Raw genomic sequence first — 20,280 nt, 5'->3', positions numbered from 1 at the left:
GAACCTGTGACACTCCTGAGTACATAGTGGCATGATGGGTTGACCGCGCTTTTATGCTTTTTGGGCCCCTGGGTGTCTTCTTCTTTTCAACTTTTCCCTTCTATTCAATTATTCTCCGAGAAATTGCAAGCAAGCCAATCCCATGTACTACCGACCCTTCCCTTTACTAATGAACGCAACAGGGTGCGTTCCCAAATGTTTTCCCAATTTAATTGATATAATTAAGCCAATTAGCGATGTACTGTAATAAACAGCAGCTGGCACTGAACATCAGCGTTTTCCATTAATTAGCCTAACTATCCTAATTGAGCTTGAAAAAAAATGAAAGAAAAAAAGTGGGCCACTCTTAAGTGAAACACCCGTATATCCCCTCTCTCATCACCCCATGGATTGGCCTACAAGTATGACGCATTAGGCAGGACATCTTGTCTCAGCTTTCTATGCACCGTTAATACCGACCCACCGCGGCCCGCTTCCTCTAGTGATCTTTGTGGTCCTAACTTAGACCGGCGGGGCTCAGGATTATAATACAAACATATTCTGCACAGTGTAACTTGGAAGTAACTCGTTACTTTTCAAAAGTAACTTGGTAACTTCCAGTTCTTTTTCATAACCAGTAACTTAGGTAGTAACTTAGTTACATTTTTCGGCTGGTAACTTCACTTGTAACGAGTTCCTTTTGGACGGTAACTTCCTCAACTCTGAGTTTGGGTGTATGTGGGTGTGGGTGTGGTTTTATTTGGGTGGGTTGGGTGTGGATGTCATGTCTCCGACTGTCAGACGCCAACAGTTGTAATTTATGCTCTGTGTGTAGGAATACTGCGTCATGACCGATACTGGTGATATCGCATCGAGGTAACTATCACCAAACTAGGAAACTAGTGCCACTATTGTGGACGACCGGTGCCTGTGTGTTTAGAAATCATTGGGCAGGCATGTAGTACATAGGAGGCTATGGGCGCACATCTTCTCCAAGAGGGTGTGTAACTACAAGGTGACTAACTCTTTAATTAGAGGATTTCAGGGGAAAGCGAGCTAGCAGAATGGGAGACAATCCTCATTAAAAACCCTTCTATATTTTAGAAATCATTAAAAGAGCGCGCTCCGTGATATATCCATTGCCAAATTTTGCTGTGTTTGATATTTAATGCACGTGCTAGAGCCCTGCACGGGCCGACTTTTCCAGGCCCGCCCCGCCCCGGGCGCATCGAAATATGGCCCGACCCGGGTCCGGGCCTTCATATTTTTATGCGGCCCGGCCCGGGCCGGTGACCCAGTGACTAGAGCTCGGCCCTGCCCGAAATCTAAGCAAATAGAGCCCGGCCCGGCCCGGTGACCCAGCGAGTAGATCCCGGCATAGTATTTCCAGCCGCGACGTACGCGTTTCTGGCGATTATGAAACAAATTTATCAGTAAATTTATAAGGAGAGAAGACAGACATACAAGTGATGGCGGTTTAACACCATAACCGGACCAGACCAAATTAAATCCAGAACGTACGCAGGCATGGGCGTTATCGTTACACTGTCAAGATTTTGCGGAGGTAGAGGATGCTGTCGACAAACTCCTTCTCCCAGTCCATACCCCTCTCACCAAGCTTGGCCAAGTGATCGTGAAATACGTGAGGAGTGATGAGCAATGTAAAGTGGCTTTCAGAATGTTCTTGAGGGTCGAATCATATGCCTAATGCAGTATCCCTTGCTTGTCTTTGCAAAATATGCACAGGAATGACGCAAGCGCATGATGATATGAACTAAAGCACCTCCATTGTGTGGAATTAGCTGCGTGGCCCGGCCGGGCCTGACTCTCGGAAACATATTTGTCGGCCCGGGCCCGGCCCGGCCCGTGGTGGTGGCGTATTTTAACGGCAAGGGCCTGGCCTGGCCCGCGGTGCTAGCGTATTTTGTCAGCCCTGGCTCGGCCCGGCCCGGAGCACACAGCCAATAACAAGCCCAGCTCGGCCCGGGCTCGTGCAGGGCTCTAGCACGTGCATTTCAGGATTCCTTAAAAATGGAATAGCTTTCAACGAGGATTGTCTCCCATTCTGCTATCTCACTTTTGTCTGCAATACCTTGATTAAAGAGTAATTCATGAATTTTATGTAATTAGAAATCATGTAGTTTCATAGGCACTCTCTTCGTGAGGGTGTCTGCCTGGCTGTGTAACTCAACTGCAAAAACGATATCTATGCTGCTCTCAGCTTTTTTATAACAAAATCTTCAAAGGATACAAAACTTTTAAAATGCCCAGTATATTAACCCTAGAGCATTACATTAGGATACTGTACACTTCCATACTTGCCAACGCCCACAGTTTGATGGAAAGGATACGACTGCTCTCGGTCCTCAGTTTCTACTATGGTAGGGTAGATGTGCATCTCCTTGAAGGTATGAATAATGTCCTGCAATATAGATACCCAATGATCAACCGAAGAAATGCAATTTCTCTACATTTGAGCTTTTATGAGCAATTGGAGCACATGTGGAGCAGTTAAAACCTACGATGGCGTACTTGTGATTCCCACTTTTCAGCATTGTACTGTATTTTTCGCAGTAGTGGATGGACTGGCAGGAATCAGTTAAAGGAGCGTGGGAGGTACTTGGAACATATATTCTAATACCTTGTGATATGAACTTACTACCTTCAGGGACCATCATGCAAAATGTTTCATTCGGGAAGTGCGAATTTCCTGAAAAAAAAAAGTTTACAAGAATGCGCACAGTGGCAGCAATCTCGCCCTTTTTACTAATGGCGTGTGGTGTGGTCAGAACTTTTTATTGGCTGAATTATTGGCGAAGAATTGTCTGCTAGTGAAAGCTACCAGTGGAGATGGGCGGCGTGAAATGCAACTGCAAAAAGAAAGGCAGAGAGAAGAAGGGCGGCCAAGAGAAGGATCATTCCTGACCGTGTGATTGAAAGCTCTCATGTGCACCAGGGTTGCGAACTAAGCTAGGTCTCATCAAACCAAATCCACAGCTAAAGTATGTTGCAGTTGAAATGGTATCTCAGATGTCTTCGCTCTTGCAGTGACACAAGAAAGCTGCTACTTATCACAGCTTTTTGTTAACCAGAACGTTTTTACCAACATAGCGTGTTCAACAAACATGGATTTTTCAGTATTTACCAAAAATCATTTATAACTGTCCACAGGCAACCCTTTTATGCTTTCAGCAAAAACAAGTAGCCACTGATAACCCACGCAAGAAATTCCTGAGATGTGTTCGCAATGGGCAAGCTGGCAAGCATGATGCAGAGGATACCAAAAGTTCATCATATAGGGTGACCCACTCAGGGATGTGATTGGTCAAAGTCGTTCTGGAGCACCCTTGGGAGCAACCAATATTGTGCCTGGGAGCAGAAAAAGTACCTTTCGGAGCAGACACGGGTGTCCGCATGCCCTTAAAGTACAAGTGGGGTGAAGCCAATGTGGTATCTTAAGCTCAGCTGTGTATATAGAAAAAAGCATGCTCGACTGTAACCAGCTCTTGAAGGGTGGAGTTAGACTCCATTTTCAATGCAGTTCTGAGTTAGTTCGGAGCAATTTAAGCCCAAAAAGAAAATGCAATGAAACAAGCCTGCTTATTGCAATATGACTAGCTTTTCAAATTATGCAAGAGAATAAATATATTGGCACATTGAGATGATTCAGCTGCCATCCACTTTGACTAGACACGTACGAGCTCCTGATGAGTCCAACAGGCAAACAGATTATTACGAATGGGCATTTTTCTTCTTGCTCGATGCCATTTCCTCTAAGGCAGCGGCAAGCCTCACTTTGCCTTCTGTCAGTAGTGACTGACCACTTTCAACATACCCGAAGTTCCTTTACTTAATGCCATGGTCAATGAGCAACTCAGTATTAGTTAGCATTTTTTTAGCACAGAGCACTTCATTCCGCAGAGTATCATCCTGCCCACCACTGCTTGGTTCAGTCTGGGTCGTTTCAGCACGCTGTCGTTTCTTCGCCAGCTCTTCCTCAGCAGGCCAGTTTCACGTCAATTCAGAATGGGAGGTCCCATCGACCTCCTAGATTTTCACTATTTTTTTATATTTAGAAACTCATCGTGCACAATGACCAACAGCGGTAAAATGAATAATTTCTACGGAATAGTTTTTGCGCAAAAAAATCGAGATAATCCTGCCCTGAATTCGAGTGTTTCAGTTTTGCCATGTTTGCACGTGTATATCTCCAGAGTCTTAAAAGATAGTGCAATGAAATTTTTTTATGCTTGAGTATGCCTACAGGCCAGCAGTCAGAGTGCAAATTTTGGCGCGCAGGAGCAACACTCTGCGATATAAAAAATGGCGAACATGCTCTTTCGTGCAATTTTGTTCAAACTTCAACGCATGATTTCTCTGGCTGTAGATTCCTCAATACCATATTTGGTATCACTTCACTCAGCTTTTAATGCTCTTTTATCTGATATAGATATCGTGCGTGTAACCCCTGCAGGGATCTACTGAAACAGGCAAACGTTATGCTCTATTTCGAAAAAACAAGAAGCGTCCGTTTCTCGAAAAGGTCCCTTTCTATTTCATTTATATTTTTCCAGGTCATGGCCCGATGTTAGACCTTTCATCTTACGTAAAAAAATTCAAAGGCGTACACTGGCGATTAGCGCGTTAAAACGCGGCCCTAGTCTGCGTGCGTACGTGCCGTAGCCCGGCTGCCGGTACAGCGGGATGGCGGGCCTCGTGTCGATGCCCCCTTTGTTTGGGCAAGCTTGTCCGGCCTTAGGCTTACCTGAGCTATTCGTTGGCAAACTTTTGACGTCCTGCTGAAGAAATAATTCACGCCTGGGAGTTAGTTATTTCCAACAAAGCATCTGAATGAAATCCTACGTTGCCGTAAAGCCGCATTTCAATTGCTAGGTCAAACTCAATGGTCAGCGAATGTAAAACCTCACTCTTGCATGCTCTGTACACGGTGATACCAATACTGTACAAATAAACATGGAGTAAGAACTTCCTTTTTCCAGGGTTCCTGCAAGTTCCTGCGAAGCTCCCTTTACTTCATTTTTTTATTTAAAAATATGCACTACATTTTTAAAGTAGCACAGAAGTCATTTCTAACACCCGGTTTTCTTCCTATAAAACTGTTAAGTAGGCCAGTAAGATGCACCATGCGAAGTAATTTATACCACAGAGTCATAATTATTGCAGAAATTGAGTTTAAAGTACGCCGCAAAAAGCGACCATGCACAACGGTGGTGGGAGCAGAACCAGCAAGTGATCTGCCAAGTGATCTGTGTAAACACCAAAGAATCCCGCTCTGGTGGACGAAAGGGAGCGGGTATTCGCTATCACAAAGTTCCAAAGAACGAACCCGCACGCACTACATGGCTGAGGTTGATAGGACGTGATGATGCCGTCCCAGAGAACTTCGAAATCTCCGTCTGTTATTTGCACTTCCGATCGGACGATTACATATTAAACATGGCACTCGCGGACACGTCTGGGGTTGGGATATTCCGAGGTAGACTGATGCCTGACGCGACACCGTCGTTGAACCTGCCGACGGGCGACCAAAACAAGGTACCTATTATAACGCGTCGTAGACACCCAAACCACATATGTATATGTATGTATGTACGGTATGTACGTATGCACATATGTATGTTTTCTGTCTTACGGGTTTGAGCCTTCTTTGCGTCAGTCACTTTCTCTAATTCAGGCCAGCCTGTGTATCCCAGAAGGATGTGACAGCCATGCTAGTGATGGTAACACTGCATGGACTGGCTTCATGGTTCTTGGGAGTATATGGTGGCATTGGGTTTTGTAGGAGACAATGGTTTTACGGTAACCTTTATTGATGTTGCACTGCCTCACAATGTTGTTTACAGGCTTCCCAACCTGGTAACGATGAAAGCAGCCAAGACTCGTTGTCTCAGGCTCTCCGACATTGCATTTTGTGCAGCCGCAGCTCAGAAAACCTGTGAAAAACCACTTGGCACGTATGGAGGAACACATGCAGCTGTTTCTTCTGTTCGGAGTGCGCCATCGGAGGAGACAAAACTATCGTACAAGACTGGACTGACGATAGGATGATAGCAAGTCTTCTTGAGAGTCACGGACGCAATGAAACACGTGATCTACCGTGACCTCCTGCCATGAATGGTCAGGTCATGCCGCGAAACACGTGTTATGGGCTGTCTAATTCTTCAGGAATGTGTTTGCGCAGAAAAACGAGAGAAGAAAAACGCAAAGCCCCAATATTCCGGGAGGCTGGAGGGCACGTCCATACGATTGGGAGACTGAACAAAATTCGGGAGCCTCCCGGATAATCTGAGAGAGTTTGCAGGCATGAGTATGTATGAGTAGTAAGTCACAGAAAGCTTCATTTCTGAAATTGCCAGCTGTGAGTCTGAGATATCCTACTCTGTTGTCCACTTCCTGTTCTGTTATATATTCCTTAGGAAGTACAGACGTCTGCAGCACAAACAGTGTCGTATAATGTATCTTCTCACTGGAACAAGAGGGACACCCGTACAGCCCACAATACAGTTCATGAAAAGACGTGTCAGCATGACGTAAACAGTGAGAGTAAAGGGACGCTGCTGTAATTTCCCCTCCAGCCTTTGTTCCTGTGACCACTTGCTTAAAGTCGTATCCCATTTCCCAAATTTTTCTTTCTTTTATTAAGTGTTCTATACTATCTTGGTTTCATTACATTCTCTGGGATAAATGTTAGCATCACATTTCTCTATTTTAGCACAGCCCCTGGTTTCCGACATTTATGCAAGGGGGCAAACATCCTCGGCAGAATCTAGGCTGCTAGGAGATGCTCAGTTCACGTGGCAGATAGGACAGTTCGATTATGAGCAATGAGGAAGGCAGAATTCTGCTCTTCTCCCACAGAATTCAAGCACTTCGCTCAAGGAAGCACCACTTTCGTCCCACTATCTGTTTTTCTTACATTACAAGAATGGGGCATGTGGCAAGCCCTATACCTGACTTTTTTCTTCTACATTTTTTATTTTTTCTGAGCACCCAGAACTTGCGAATTGAGCTTCAGCTTATGAAGCATTGTAACCATGGCTGGATAGTATGCTCACAAAAATGAACTAAATTAAATAACATAAGAGTTCAATTCACAATTTGCAGTTATCTCTCATTTGTATACTTTTATTAGGTGTGGCTCAAAAAACAAGCGTACGTGTAGAAGTGTGCTTTTCGAAATGCCGTAAAGATAAACATTCTGGTCCCACATGAGCAGAAATTATCAGCAAAACCTGCCTTCTCTTTTAGGACTCATAGCCACATTATAGCATGAATGAGGAAAAGGAAATGAAGAAAAGACAGACAGATAACACTCCAATGTGGGGAGTAAACACTAACAACAATGAACAGCGACGTGTATGCGCAAAAGAGCGCTGAGACCATTTTGTAACACACATACATATGCTGCTCTCTGAAGGTCAGACATCGTGCGCATACTGCACACATACTTCTATAGTCGAAATGTAGTCCGTCAACTTTCAAAATATTAACTGCACAAAGAGAGTGAATCTTTGGGTCTGTTGCTTTACCGCTGTATCAGTGCTGCGCCACAGATATGATGGCTAGACAGAGAGAGGTCATGCTCCCTCCTGCACCAGATAATGCAATCCATCATACTCACTCTGCTTCTATATTGGCTGTTAAAGAACTGTACCAGCCCTCCCTGTCACTCCCCTACTGATGGTGCATGGTGGCGCTGCAGTATTTCTTCTAGCGCGCTCTCTAACGGCGTATGTAGTTGACGGACTAGATTTCTTGTCCTTAAGTTGAACACGACTGTAGCGCCAACTTGGAGAAGCACAAAGACTTCAATTTCGGATGAACACAGAGCCCTTTTTCATCTTGTCTAGGGACTTCTACAATGTTTCACTCAGCAACTCTCAACAAACGACATGGCCTTCCCCTCTCGCAGGTGGTCCGCTGAGACTTGGGGAGGACGCTGGGAAAGGAGGAAGGCGGTACTATTTTAGGGAGCATAGTCTACATGACAATCTACCAAGTCCAAGGTCTAGATGTCCTCGTCCTATCTGTTATCTTGTGATGTAGTAAAACTTAAAGCTTGTACTACCGTGCTTCTGAGGTTTTTTTTTCTGTTTTTTTTTTCCTATCTGACAACAATGACAACAACTTTATTTTATGATGTTGTCGTATCTGACATTTTTTGCTGGAAACCACCCTTTTCATTTGCAAAGGGTGCAAGTTTTAGAAAATATATTCGCCAAGAAAGAACCCCTTTCTAAGTGACTAAAAAACGCCAAGCAAGGTAATAAAGGTACGGGTAGGTGCAAACTGAAGGAGGCATTAAGTTACGAAAGACTGACTTCCTCTTTATTCCATGTGTACCGCAAAACAACTGTGGCTATGAACAGCATACAGAGGTGGACAGATGGAGAGAGGACCGCAGGAAGGAGTAGGGGACAGGGGGGTTAGTATGTGTCCTGTGCCGACTACAGGGGCAAATGTGCCATCATTCTCCTGGAAAGTCTGGTGGAAAACCCAGGGAAAACTCCAGACAGTACAGCCAGTGTGGGATTCGAACCCTCATCACCTCCCAGTCTCGGTGTGGAAGGCGGTCATCCTAACCACTATGCCCCGGGAGCTGGTATGTGTGTGACTGCAGATTTCATCTTCATCTGGGTACAAGACCCATTCTACACACGAATCACCACTATGGGCATTTTTCAAAAACAAGGTTCTCCACACCGTTCTCTATGGAGGGCACAACATATTCAAGGTTCACCAGGCTAAAGTTCTTGGCTCCAACTTTTGGGACAAGAAAATTCCAGTACTCACAATATGGGAACCCATGAATTGCACAATATGAGGTGTGCAAGCCAGTACAAATTCTAGCACACAAGATAAAAATATGTGCAAACTTAAAAATCAAAATAAATACTTGCAATGTAGTAAAGCATAGTTTTGTCAGTCTTAATCGTGGGTTCGATCCCTGAGGAGGATGGTAGCAATGTGGGGGAGCCAAACACTGCTTCCAGCACTGTGTGTCGGAGATTTCCGGCGCAGATCAAAAGAACCTCAGGTGGTCCAAATTATCCGCAGTCTTACCCTGCGGCACATGCAGCATGTCACCACATAAATAGGCTGACTCACCTCACGTGTAAATCTACTCCCAATTATTAATTATTACTTGCCTGTTTTAAGCCAATCAGAGCACAGCATTGTAATATGTATTCGCTCCGAAATCGAATGGTGTCGGCGCGCTGCGGGGAACAGAGAACTACCACAGTGTGGACGCGTCGTCTGCTTTTACACGTCTATTCCGCGTTCAGTGCAGTAGGTGGAGCATTGGGGAACCGAACAGTATCGTGCCATCGCGGCACAATAAACAATATGCAAAACGCAGCGCCCTCTCGTAGCGCGCACGGAAACCTCCGGAATTCCGCCATCTCTGAGGCTCTCTCCCCGACCAGAGTCATACACACAAATCATGTCCAGCTGTTCTATCGTGCGTCTTGCCTCACACATGTGCTGTTTCACTATGTTATTCACATGGTGAGATGAGGGGTTCAAAAGGGAATGCAAGCAAGGTAAGAGTGCTTCTGGATTCCTTGTTGCATTGGAGCGCTGTCATTTCGATTTTGGGAGAGAAACTTACGTTAACCTAGTGCAAACCTGCTCTTTAATGCCATCCTATGACATATTTAGACAGTTCAGTACAGTTCATTTAAGAACTATTTAGTGCACTGTATACAGCATAAACATTTGGTACAAAATAAAAGCTTAGTACGATTGCGTAGTATCGATGGTCAATTATCCTAAAACTATCCATGTTTCTGGACACTATCGGTGACTGATCAATAGTTCTGCATCACTACGCGTTCCCTTGGTAGTTTTCTCTCTGGCTTTTTCTTGTTGAATGTGAAGACTGATGGCACAGCAAATTCATAGATGCCCCGTCTTCCATTTGGCCTGTTTGCGTCAAAATCAGTCTCTCTGAAGTGCCGTGAACACACCTTTGCTGTGTCAGCATTGAACTTCATCTTTTCTCTTGATGGCTAGCAGTCATATCTGTCTTAGGTAGGCTGTTGAAGTTGACAGTAAGGCGAGAATGAAGTGTCCTTGCACTAAATGATTGAAACAATCAGAGTGCACCGTCTGAGGGGCCCAGGAGGACTACCTGCCTGGTAAACAGTCACGTGAAATGCAGTGCAACCAAAGGTGACAATTATGTGGGAGATGCTCAAATAACGAAAACTCAGATTCACCGAGCTGAGAAAGATCACATTTCATACCAGGGCGTAACGGTGAGCATCACAGCGGGTTTCATAGCAACAACTACGATCGTACTAAGCTTTTATTTTGTACCAAATGTTTCTGTTGTATAAAGTGCACTAACAAGTTCTCAAATGAGCTCTACTAAACTGTATAAATTTAATTTGGGATGGGATAACAAAGCATCGTTGCACTAGGTTAACGTAATTTTCTTCAAGAGAGAAACTGATGTTCTGAGGCTGGAACAACATAGAAGGGACAGATACAAACAAAGCCTCAAATTGCCTTAGAAATCAACGATGAAAGATGAAAGTCACTGAAAAGGTTAGCCAGCTGTAGGGATCGAACCCACATCTTCTGGATTACCGGTCCAGGGCTCTACCAATTGAGCTACGCTAACACGCCTCTCCAGCGACTTTCGGGTGCGTCATCTGAAGGGACGACAGTGATGAGTGGCTGGTTTGTCATCCCTTCAGATGACGCACCCTGAAAGTCGCTGGAGAGGCGTGTTAGCTTAGCTCAATTGGTAGAGCCCTGGACCGGTAATCCAGAAGATGTGGGTTCGATCCCTACAGCTGGCTAACCTTTTCAGTGACTTTCATCTTTCATCGTAATTTTCTTGCCCAACCTGTGTCACAGCGCTCAACGCTTTCAGTGCAATAAGGAATACAGACACTTGACGCTCTCTTACCTGGTTTACCTGGTTTACCTTTGATAATAATAATTGGGGGTTTACGTCGCGAGACAACTGAGATCATGAGCGACGCCACAGCGGTCGGTCTGTGGATTGCTTTTGCCAACCTGAGGGTTCTTTAACGTGCGATGAAAGCTCATCACACGGCACCCCGTATTTAACGTCCCGCGCGGAAGACGGCGTGTCTATGCAACTTGTACCCTGCCACCAAGTTGCTGGCGTCCTCGGCCGGGTTCGAACCCGCGATCTCGGGATCAGAAGGCGAACACGCTACCGACTGAGCCATCGAGGCCGTGGTTTACCTTTGAAACCCACGTCTCATTGAAACCCTTTTTTTCATCCTTTGAAACCCACGCATTGCTCATTAATGTTGTACAATCTGAGTAGCATTGCCACCGACTGTCTTACGATTCCTCTACGTCATCTCTAACCACTATTGGGTGCAGTTACGACGCACTACCGTTGCTTCCGTCAACCGCAATTGTGCGAAGACTCGTTGACTCACGCTCTTCAACATCGCATTTTGCGACAATAGCTATTTCCTGGTCTTCGTCCATTCTCACCTGGGTGATTCCACCGAAAATCAGCCAAGCATGGAACCTCGACATCGCCGATCTCACCGTAAAAAAAATATGTGTTACCACATCGCAAATGATGAAAAAAGACCATAAAAGAAACTTCCATATTATAACCGTTCTCGAGGGAGAGGAGGAGAAAGAAATGCGGTGTATTGGCGCCTGGTCGTTTCGGCCTACTTTGAGCGCTTCCCAAGCGGCAGCGGTGGGCCGCACGGCAGTTATTTTTTTTCTGCTTATCCTCTGGCAGGCGGACAATAGATTGACGGCTTCTTACTGTTTTGGCGCAAAGAGCCACTATTTGAAAAAATGCCAAACTTGGGTGAGAGCGTTAAAGTGGCTTCAATTTAAAGCCTTCTGCCGCGCAGCACACTTGTCGCACAGACATGTAACACACACCGTTGTGTTCGCCGCTAAAAGCTCTTTCTGTTGGTATCAAAATCATCATCATTTCTTCAGCGCGTCGCATCCATATTGCCCTGAACACAGAAGCGGTTTCATAAAATTGGCAGATTTAGCACGCTTCTGACCCAAAAACCCCACCAAAAACATGCCTCGATTTTTTTATATGTTACGCAGAAATCCTTTCCCCGCACACCCACAAAAAATCGTGATTCGTTCTTTATCGTGCTTCACGCGGCGATTTTTTAAATGAACGCAGGGTACGCGCCCTACGGGCTCGCCTGCCGGGAACCCCCCAGCGCCGAATTCGTGCGCGCGCCGAAAGCGGAGGATACTTCAAAGTAACTGCATACACACGTACACGTGCACACATTTTACTTGATTAACTTCGTAGGACAACACAGATAGAATTCTGAATATACAGCAACAACAGCAAGATAAACGATAACGACATACATATTTACACTGGTGACATGACTTTCTGTATTTTCTTCAGCTTGACATCTGTTGCGGATCCGGTTTGCTTCTCCCACACGTAATAGCAACGAAGTCCCACAACTGGCCGAACACCTTTCCACTCCTCCAGCTTTATTTCTCTGTACCTGTGCACATCTTCAGCTGGAAGATGCAGGAGTGTTATATTATGGATCCTGTTTGACAGTGCTGCTGTGAACTCCGCTGCGTTCTGTATTGCCTGAGTTGATGAAGAGCGCAAGTTGTACATTGTTGCTGCGTGCTTGACGACGCCTCCAACTCCATCGCACGCATTTTTGCCGTGACCCGGAGCCGAAAAAATCCATCTCTTGGCGGTGGCATTACGACTCATCTCAAAGTACTGGAACCTGTTTTTAAAATGAGCGGTTGCCCCATCGGAGACGTATACTGCGCTCCCATACAGAGGGCCGTGGTCTTCCATGTGCTGTTCGATGGTCGACAAACAAAGGAGGGCGGCCGCGCTATCATGTCGGGTGTCGTCGGATATGACGGCGTAGCAGCGAGCTCCAGAGGATGCAGTCACTATGCACGTGAAGAGTGAAATTTGGTTTTTATGCCAATGGTAACTTTGAATCTCTTTCGGCAGAATGATCGTCCAGTTTTCGGAAAAGTCAAAATGAAGCACGACATGACCAGACCTCACAGCACACTTCTCCCGATGTATGGCTTCGCGCTGAATCTTCCTCACATAATCGTGATTCACAAAAGTACCGACCCAGCGCTGCAAAACAGCGAGGAATTCGCTCACCGATACTGTCCGTCTTAGCAGTCCTCCGTTCTCCCATGTAGCAAACAGGATCTCCTCATCGTCGGGGATACCTAAACTTTCTGGTGTCAGGGCTTCCGGACCGGGACACTGGTCACAGTCTCCCGAGAGGCATGCTTCAGAGTTGATGTCGCAGACGCACATATTGATGATCTCCTGTAACGTCAGCTCTTTCTCGCTGTTGTTTATCGCCGCTGTCGTCGTTAATTCAAAGTTTGCGCAATATGTACACACGCATTCTTCCCTGCAGGGACTTACACTGACCCATATCGGTCGAATTGAGTAGAACTTGCTTAGGCTGAGCTTCACATCAGGATATTTTGTTTTAAATTTCCTATACGCTTCGCGGATAGAACAGGTCATATAACGTTTTGCTTTAGTCGTCTTCTGTCCCCCTTCCTTTACTTGTACGACGTCTCTTGCTCTTGGGCTCTGGACGGAGCAGTCTAGCTCATCCACGGTGTAGAAGCTCATCGCTGCTAGCAAGTCCTCTTCCTTCAGGTGAGCTCTTTCGTAGGGGTCAGGTGTTGCCCACACATGCTTCTCTGCAACCAGTCTCTTCGACTTGCGAATCATATACCGCGTTGCTTCTGGAATGACTTGCTGTATGTCCCGCTCTGACATGAAGGAAGGAAGCAGGGTGAGAATCTGGCAGCGTACTTGCTGTGACTTGCTTTCTTCGTAGGCTGTTCTGATGTTCCCAAGCAGCTCCTCACTCAGCCTATTGCTGGAACTTGACGTCCCAGGAAGCGAAACGTCAAAAGCCCTCTCGATCTGTCGGCGCGTCTTCACGTTAAGTGCTTCACTGATTTCCATCTGCTTTTTCTTCAGATACGGCGTTGAAGGCTTTTTACGTTTCCTCACTGGTGTCACGTCGATCCCTTGTCTTTGTATGAGCTCGTTAATTTCTCCAATAGTTTCGTCGGGCGTTGCGAAAGGCACATCATCGCCGTTGCTTCCAGACGACACTGACGTTGTCACTTCCTCTGATTGCATCAAAGTCTTTAGGTGAACAAAACAGTTCCTGCAGATCATGTCCGATTCGCGTGCATTCGCTGTCCTCTCGGCACCAAGAGCAGATTTCAGGGCTTTCATACCGATGCTAGACACAGATCGGAAGTCCTTTGTACGTAGAACTTTCTTCTTGTGTCGACGGCAATAGTCTGCACAATAAACACGTTCACTACTGTGCACCGAACTCATTTTTTTCAGAAGAAGGTACAACGAATCACGACATCACAGTCGATGAAAACAACTCCCACACACAGATTGAACCTAAAGACGCGGAGCGTAGGTGACGAGGTTGTGCTGTTGTCCGAGCGGTGCAGGTAAGGGGGAATGAATTGGAAGTACACATACACTTTTTGAGTCAAAATTGTCATTTCGGTCATGTGAACACGTGATATAGGGCTCCAAAGGCGTGGGTTGAAGGACGGGTGCACGTTCCCACAGCCTTGACGTCGAGTGCCATCGAAGCGCAAGGTCACCCAGGAAGTGTCCAAACGCTTTTTCGGAGACACAAGTGAGATTAGCAGTGGTCATGGCGACGCATAGGAACACGGTTGACTGTGCTTGAATGCGGCTTCCTGAGTAGTTGCGGCCTTTGTGAAGCTAAGTTCCGCGCAATCCATACGTAGGCGGTTTTAGCACGGCACCACGTATTTACTCTGCGCATGGACCCTGTTCATATAGGTCATAACACGAAGCGCAACGTGAAATTGTTCACGTTGCCTCTTAAAATTATTTTACAGATACCATGCAACCGCTTTCGGTCAGCGCGCGCACGAATTCAGCGCTGGGGGGATCCCGGCAGGCGACCCCATAGGGCGCGTACCCTGCGTTCATTTAAAAAATCGCCGCGTGAAGTACGATAAAGAACGAATCACGATTTTTTGTGGGTGTGCGGGGAAAGGATTTCTGCGTAACATATAAAAAAATCGAGGCATGTTTTTGGTGGGGTTTTTGGGTCAGAAGCGTGCTAAATCTGCCAATTTTATGAAACCGCTTCTGTGTTCAGGGCAATATGGATGCGACGCGCTGAAGAAATGATGATGATTTTGATACCAACAGAAAGAGCTTTTAGCGGCGAACACAACGGTGTGTGTTACATGTCTGTGCGACAAGTGGGCTGCGCGGCAGAAGGCTTTAAATTGAAGCCACTTTAACGCTCTCACCCAAGTTTGGCATTTTTTCAAATAGTGGCTCTTTGCGCCAAAACAGTAAGAAGCCGTCAATCTATTGTCCGCCTGCCAGAGGATAAGCAGAAAAAAAATAACTGCCGTGCGGCCCACCGCTGCCGCTTGGGAAGCGCTCAAAGTAGGCCGAAACGACCAGGCGCCAATACACCGCATTTCTTTCTCCTCCTCTCCCTCGAGAACGGTTATAATATGGAAGTTTCTTTTATGGTCTTTTTTCATCATTTGCGATGTGGTAACACATATTTTTTTTACGGTGAGATCGGCGATGTCGAGGTTCCATGCTTGGCTGATTTTCGGTGGAATCACCCACCTGTAGCGCTTCACTTCATCACATTTTGGGAACATCTTCCCAAACGGCAGTCACACGTGGTCGCTTACGCTCTGCGGCTCGTTGTGCTCAACCAGAAAACCTGTGAAAAAGCCCCTACCTCCAGCCATGGATGGTCATGCCACGAAACGAGTGTAACAGGCTGTTTAATTCTTCAGGAATACGTTTGCGCAGCTTTGAAAGGAAAACGAGAGAAAAAAAGCCCAATGCCCAATTTTCAGGGAGATTGCAGGGTGCGACCGTACAATCGGGAGACTGAATGAAATTTAGGAGTCTCTCGGATAATCTGGGAGAGTTGGCAGGTATGTGGGCTTTGTATGAATTACAGTGCTATGTGGCTTTAGCTTAGAAAATATGCAGTAGCACAAGAACGAGATAAAATAGCAAATACGTCAGAACACACAAACGACGGTTCACATCGACGCTACATTTTGCATGTGCACAACAGCTGTTTGCTATGGTTTTCAGTGCTACCAATTCCAGAATTTCTTATATTACAGTAGTACTCATTGTCACCTGTTTCTCAGTCCATGTAAGAGGTTCATGTAGACCATCTCCTCGATACTTCTGGTTATACCTTTCATAGTGCACCTCTTCCAGCATCAGTCCCAATGCAGGTGCAATCGGAATGTCCAGCTGCAAAGATGTCCCATTACAAAGTGGAATAGTGAGATTAAAAAAAACGTACTTTTTCTGGTCCCCAGGCTCTGCGAATGGTGCTTTCACTAGTGTAGCCTCGCATGATAGCAATAACTAATGCCACCATTTTACGTATTTGATGCAACATGAAGCTCTGCCCCTTCAGCTGGATCTGGACAAATTCCAAGCCTCTTTGCTCAAAGGGTTTGCTGCACTGAAATGTAACAGGCATATCACTTACTTACTGCAAAAACATATGAACACAATCCTCCATGAAGAAGACCGCCCTCAAATAGGTGTATGTTGAATGGGTTCAAGTACTGAATACTATTTAAAGTAGTGCAGTCATCAGCTTGTAACCAGGGTTTTCTAGTGTGAACACCAACTTCATCACAAGGTATTTGCATCCATGAGAAGAGAACAGTAAGAAAACAGAGACAAAGAAAAAAACACAACTTTTGTGCAATCTGACAGAGGGGAAATGTGTACAATTTTATAAGCACAAAGATAAAATGTACAGGTGGCAACACATCAAATGCATATTAATGTGTAGCATCACATTACCATGTGCACGAGGGTTGATCAAAAAGTTCCCTGACTAGCCTTATAAAAATGCAACCAGATCATTTAATCAAATTTCTGCCCTATCCCCTTCAAAGTAGCCTCCTTGGGCACCTACACATCGCTCCTAGCACCGCCACCACTGTCTGAACGCGTTCTGGAACTCTTGTTCTTCCATCTGTTGACGCACCTTCTGCGATTCCACCTGGATCATCTGTACATCGTCAAATCGGGGGGCCTTTCAGCCGTGACTTCAGCTTAGGGAACAGGAAGTCGCAGGAGGCCAAGTCCAGCAAAAGGGGGGGGTTGAGAACGACGATCTTGGTGCAAGGAACTCCCGTGTTTTCAATGACGAGTGTGAGGCAGCACTGTCGGGGTGGAGCACCCAATTTCGTTCACGCCACAGTTCTGGACGTTTTTGCCTAACGTCCTCCCTCAGGCGACTCAAAATTTTGCAATACAGTTCAGAGTTCACGGTGTGGCCAGCAGGGACGAATTATTGGTGCACAATACCGTGAATGTCCAAGGAAACGACCAGCATTCTTTTCGTTGCACTTCTGACCTGCCTCGCCTTCTTTGGTCTTGGAGATCATGGGCTTTTCCACTGCGATGACTGCTGTTTTTCACCTCAGGGTCGTACTCGTAGACTCGTGACCAGTAATGATCCTAGACCTGAAGTTCGGGTCATCCCGTGCTTCCTGGAGGTGGTCTTGGCAGACTTCGACACTGTGCTGCTTTCGTTCAGTGGAAAGAAGTCTCGGCACAAACTTGGCAGCCACGTGAAGCATGTTCAGATTGTACGTCTGGATCGCCTGAGCGATTCCAAACGACACATCGGCCATATCAGCTACAGTCGAACCTCGTTACAACGAAACACGATATAACGAAATTCACGACAGAGCAAAATAATTTGGATTCCCATGTAGAGGGCCATAGAGATCAATGTATTTTAACTCCCACTACATCGAAACACTTTTTAGCCATCACCTCGAGACAGCGAAAGAACGAGATAGGGTTTACGACTCCAAAGCAGACTATGGAATCACGAAAACAAAAGGTGCAAGCAGCGTCCTGTTCCCGCGACAAAAGATGGCACGCGCGATTAGGGTCGGGAGGAATCTGGTACTTGCAAAAGGAAGTCTGATCCATTGGAAGGTTTGGGATTTTCCTTCAGAGGCTTCTGCTTTTTGCAATTGTTTTGAACTGTTCTGCTGCAGCCAAGTACAGGACCAAGGTAACGGCAAAGAGCATGAGATGCAAGGTGCTATCACGCTCGTGCGGGAAACGCTTGTTCGCGTTGCGGCGTAAGTGACGAAATCAGCCTAGATGATTTTCTTGACAGGGACAAACGTGCCGTAGACACAGAGAGCCTTACGGAAGACGCACTGCCATAGACTTAGAAGGTTTGCGGGATCACAACACGATATGGAGAAAGCTGCAGAGGCTTTGGCGGCGTACAAACAACACGTGCCACCGCGTTGTTCCAGGCACAACGCAGACGCGTATAACAGACTATTTCACTCAAGAATAAAATGCCATAGGTGTCCGTTGGCGCTGTATTTGTAGTCATTTTTCAAGAAAACTTTTCCACATCGTAGCGTGAGTCATCGACGCTTATGCACCATATATTGACGCGTAGAAGTCTACTTTTTTTTTGTTAAATTGATGTCAGAGGTTAGGAGTGTTGACCCGTACATGGGGTCGGTCAACTTATACGCAGAGGTACGCGATCCGACCAGATCACATGTCCCCGTCGGGCAACAGTGGTGGTCCAGGCACGTGGTGCGTCATGGTGAACCGGCTGTGCGCGTTGCCAGTCGTCAGCAGCCAAACCTGCCGCTTACCTTTTTCAGCTACTGCCCTCTTGCTTGGCATGTCGAACCAGACCAGCGTCTGGTCCGCATTGCCGATCTGCCCGAGGAGAAATGCATGCTGTGTCCTCAGGTCTGTTACATACCATTGGAAATCTAGCAACTTTTCCTCATAAGCGTCAGGGAGCCTTTGGCATACTCTCGTTCGCCTTCTCAGACTCAGACCATTCCGCTTCATAACGTTGGTGATAAAGTTGCTCAATTTCCGACAGTATGTCACGGACCTGAGGACAAAGCATGCATTTCTTCTCTGGCAGATCGGCAACGCGGACCAGATGCCGGTCTGGTTCGACATGCAAAGCAAGAGGACAGTAGCTCGAAAAGGCGAGGGCAGGTTTGGCTGCTGACGACTGGCAACGAACACAGCCGGCTCACCGCCATGTTGTGCTGTACAGCAGTCGGACACAAGCTGCCACCCTTCGTTTTCAAGAGGAAAACGATCCCAACAAACGAGAAGTTCCCTGCAAAAGCAATCGTCCGAGCGAATGAGAAGGGCTATTTTAATTAGGAGACTGTTCTAGATTGGTTTCGTTTGGTATGGTGCAGGCGTCCGGGCGCCTTGTTGAGGCATCGGAGCATGCTTGTTTTGGATTCGTTTCGCGGCCACATCACCGACTGTGTAAAAAGAACTGTAGCTAACGAAGGCTGCGATCTTGTGACCATACCTGGTGGGAAGGCGTCGATCCTGCAACCTCTCGACGTGACGCTTCACAAGCCATTTAAGGACAGAGTCAGCGTGTTGTACGAGTGGATGCGCAGAGACAACACGAGGACTCCAACCGGGCGTGCGAAGTTGCACAGTGGGTGCACGACGCGTGGTACGGACTACCGGCAGACTTGGTCCGTGGTACGTTTCGCAAGTGCCATATTACGACGCCGATTGGCCCCACAACAGTCAGCGACGAAGGCAGCGTCGTAATTTCTAGCGATGAAGACGACATCGTAGTTTCAAGCAACGAGGGGCAGTGAACTTGATCTAGCGTATGTAAATAACTTTTTATTTTTCCACAAATTGCGGGGTTTTTTTCTAGATTTGAGGTTCGAACTTAGGGGAGTCGACCTATATGCGGAGTCAACATATATACGGCAATATACGGTAGTTGTTGTCATTTTTCACGGAAAAACTTTACCGCATCGTAGCGCGAGTTATCGATGCTTATGTACAGCACGCGCCCTCACAAAGGTCACGATCTGTGAGCTTCAATTCGATACAACGGAAGAAATTGCCGTCACCACGAGTTTCGTTATATCGAGGTTCGACTGTACTTCTCTTCTCATGACCCGGCCATCCTCATGAACTACACCCTTGATTTTCTCAGGTTTCTGCTTGTGGATGGTCTTCCTGACCATTCATCGTCGTCCAGTGAAGTCCTGCCATTTCTAAAGCATGCGTGCCACTCAAAACATGTTGTTCGGCTCACTGATTCATCGCCATAGACCTGCCGAATCATATCAAACATCTCTGTTGCAGATTTCTCAAGTTTCTACACAAACCTTGACATTTGCTCTCTGTTCATGTTT

The 20,280-nt window shown here is 46.4% G+C and overlaps 1 protein-coding gene across 4 annotated transcripts in view; it reads right to left on the bottom strand.

Annotated features, from left to right (window-relative positions):
• Positions 1 to 20,280, bottom strand: part of LOC135374462 (pseudouridylate synthase 1 homolog) — a 104,998-nt gene that overhangs the window by 8,943 nt on the left and 75,775 nt on the right. For all 4 annotated transcript variants that reach the window (XM_064607419.1, XM_064607417.1, XM_064607418.1 and 1 more), the window contains exons 8-10: positions 16,377 to 16,541; positions 16,205 to 16,324; positions 2,331 to 2,401 (exon numbers count right to left, since the gene is read on the bottom strand). In XM_064607419.1, coding sequence (XP_064463489.1) covers positions 2,331 to 2,401; positions 16,205 to 16,324; positions 16,377 to 16,541 — 356 coding nt within the window. The remainder of the gene's footprint in view (positions 1 to 2,330; positions 2,402 to 16,204; positions 16,325 to 16,376; positions 16,542 to 20,280) is intronic.

This window comes from Ornithodoros turicata, unplaced genomic scaffold, assembly GCF_037126465.1.
Source record: "Ornithodoros turicata isolate Travis unplaced genomic scaffold, ASM3712646v1 Chromosome62, whole genome shotgun sequence".
In the NCBI taxonomy this organism is placed as follows: Eukaryota; Metazoa; Arthropoda; class Arachnida; order Ixodida; family Argasidae; genus Ornithodoros; species Ornithodoros turicata.
Note: the sequence above shows the minus strand (reverse complement) of the source record. Positions and strands in the feature narration are given on the sequence as shown.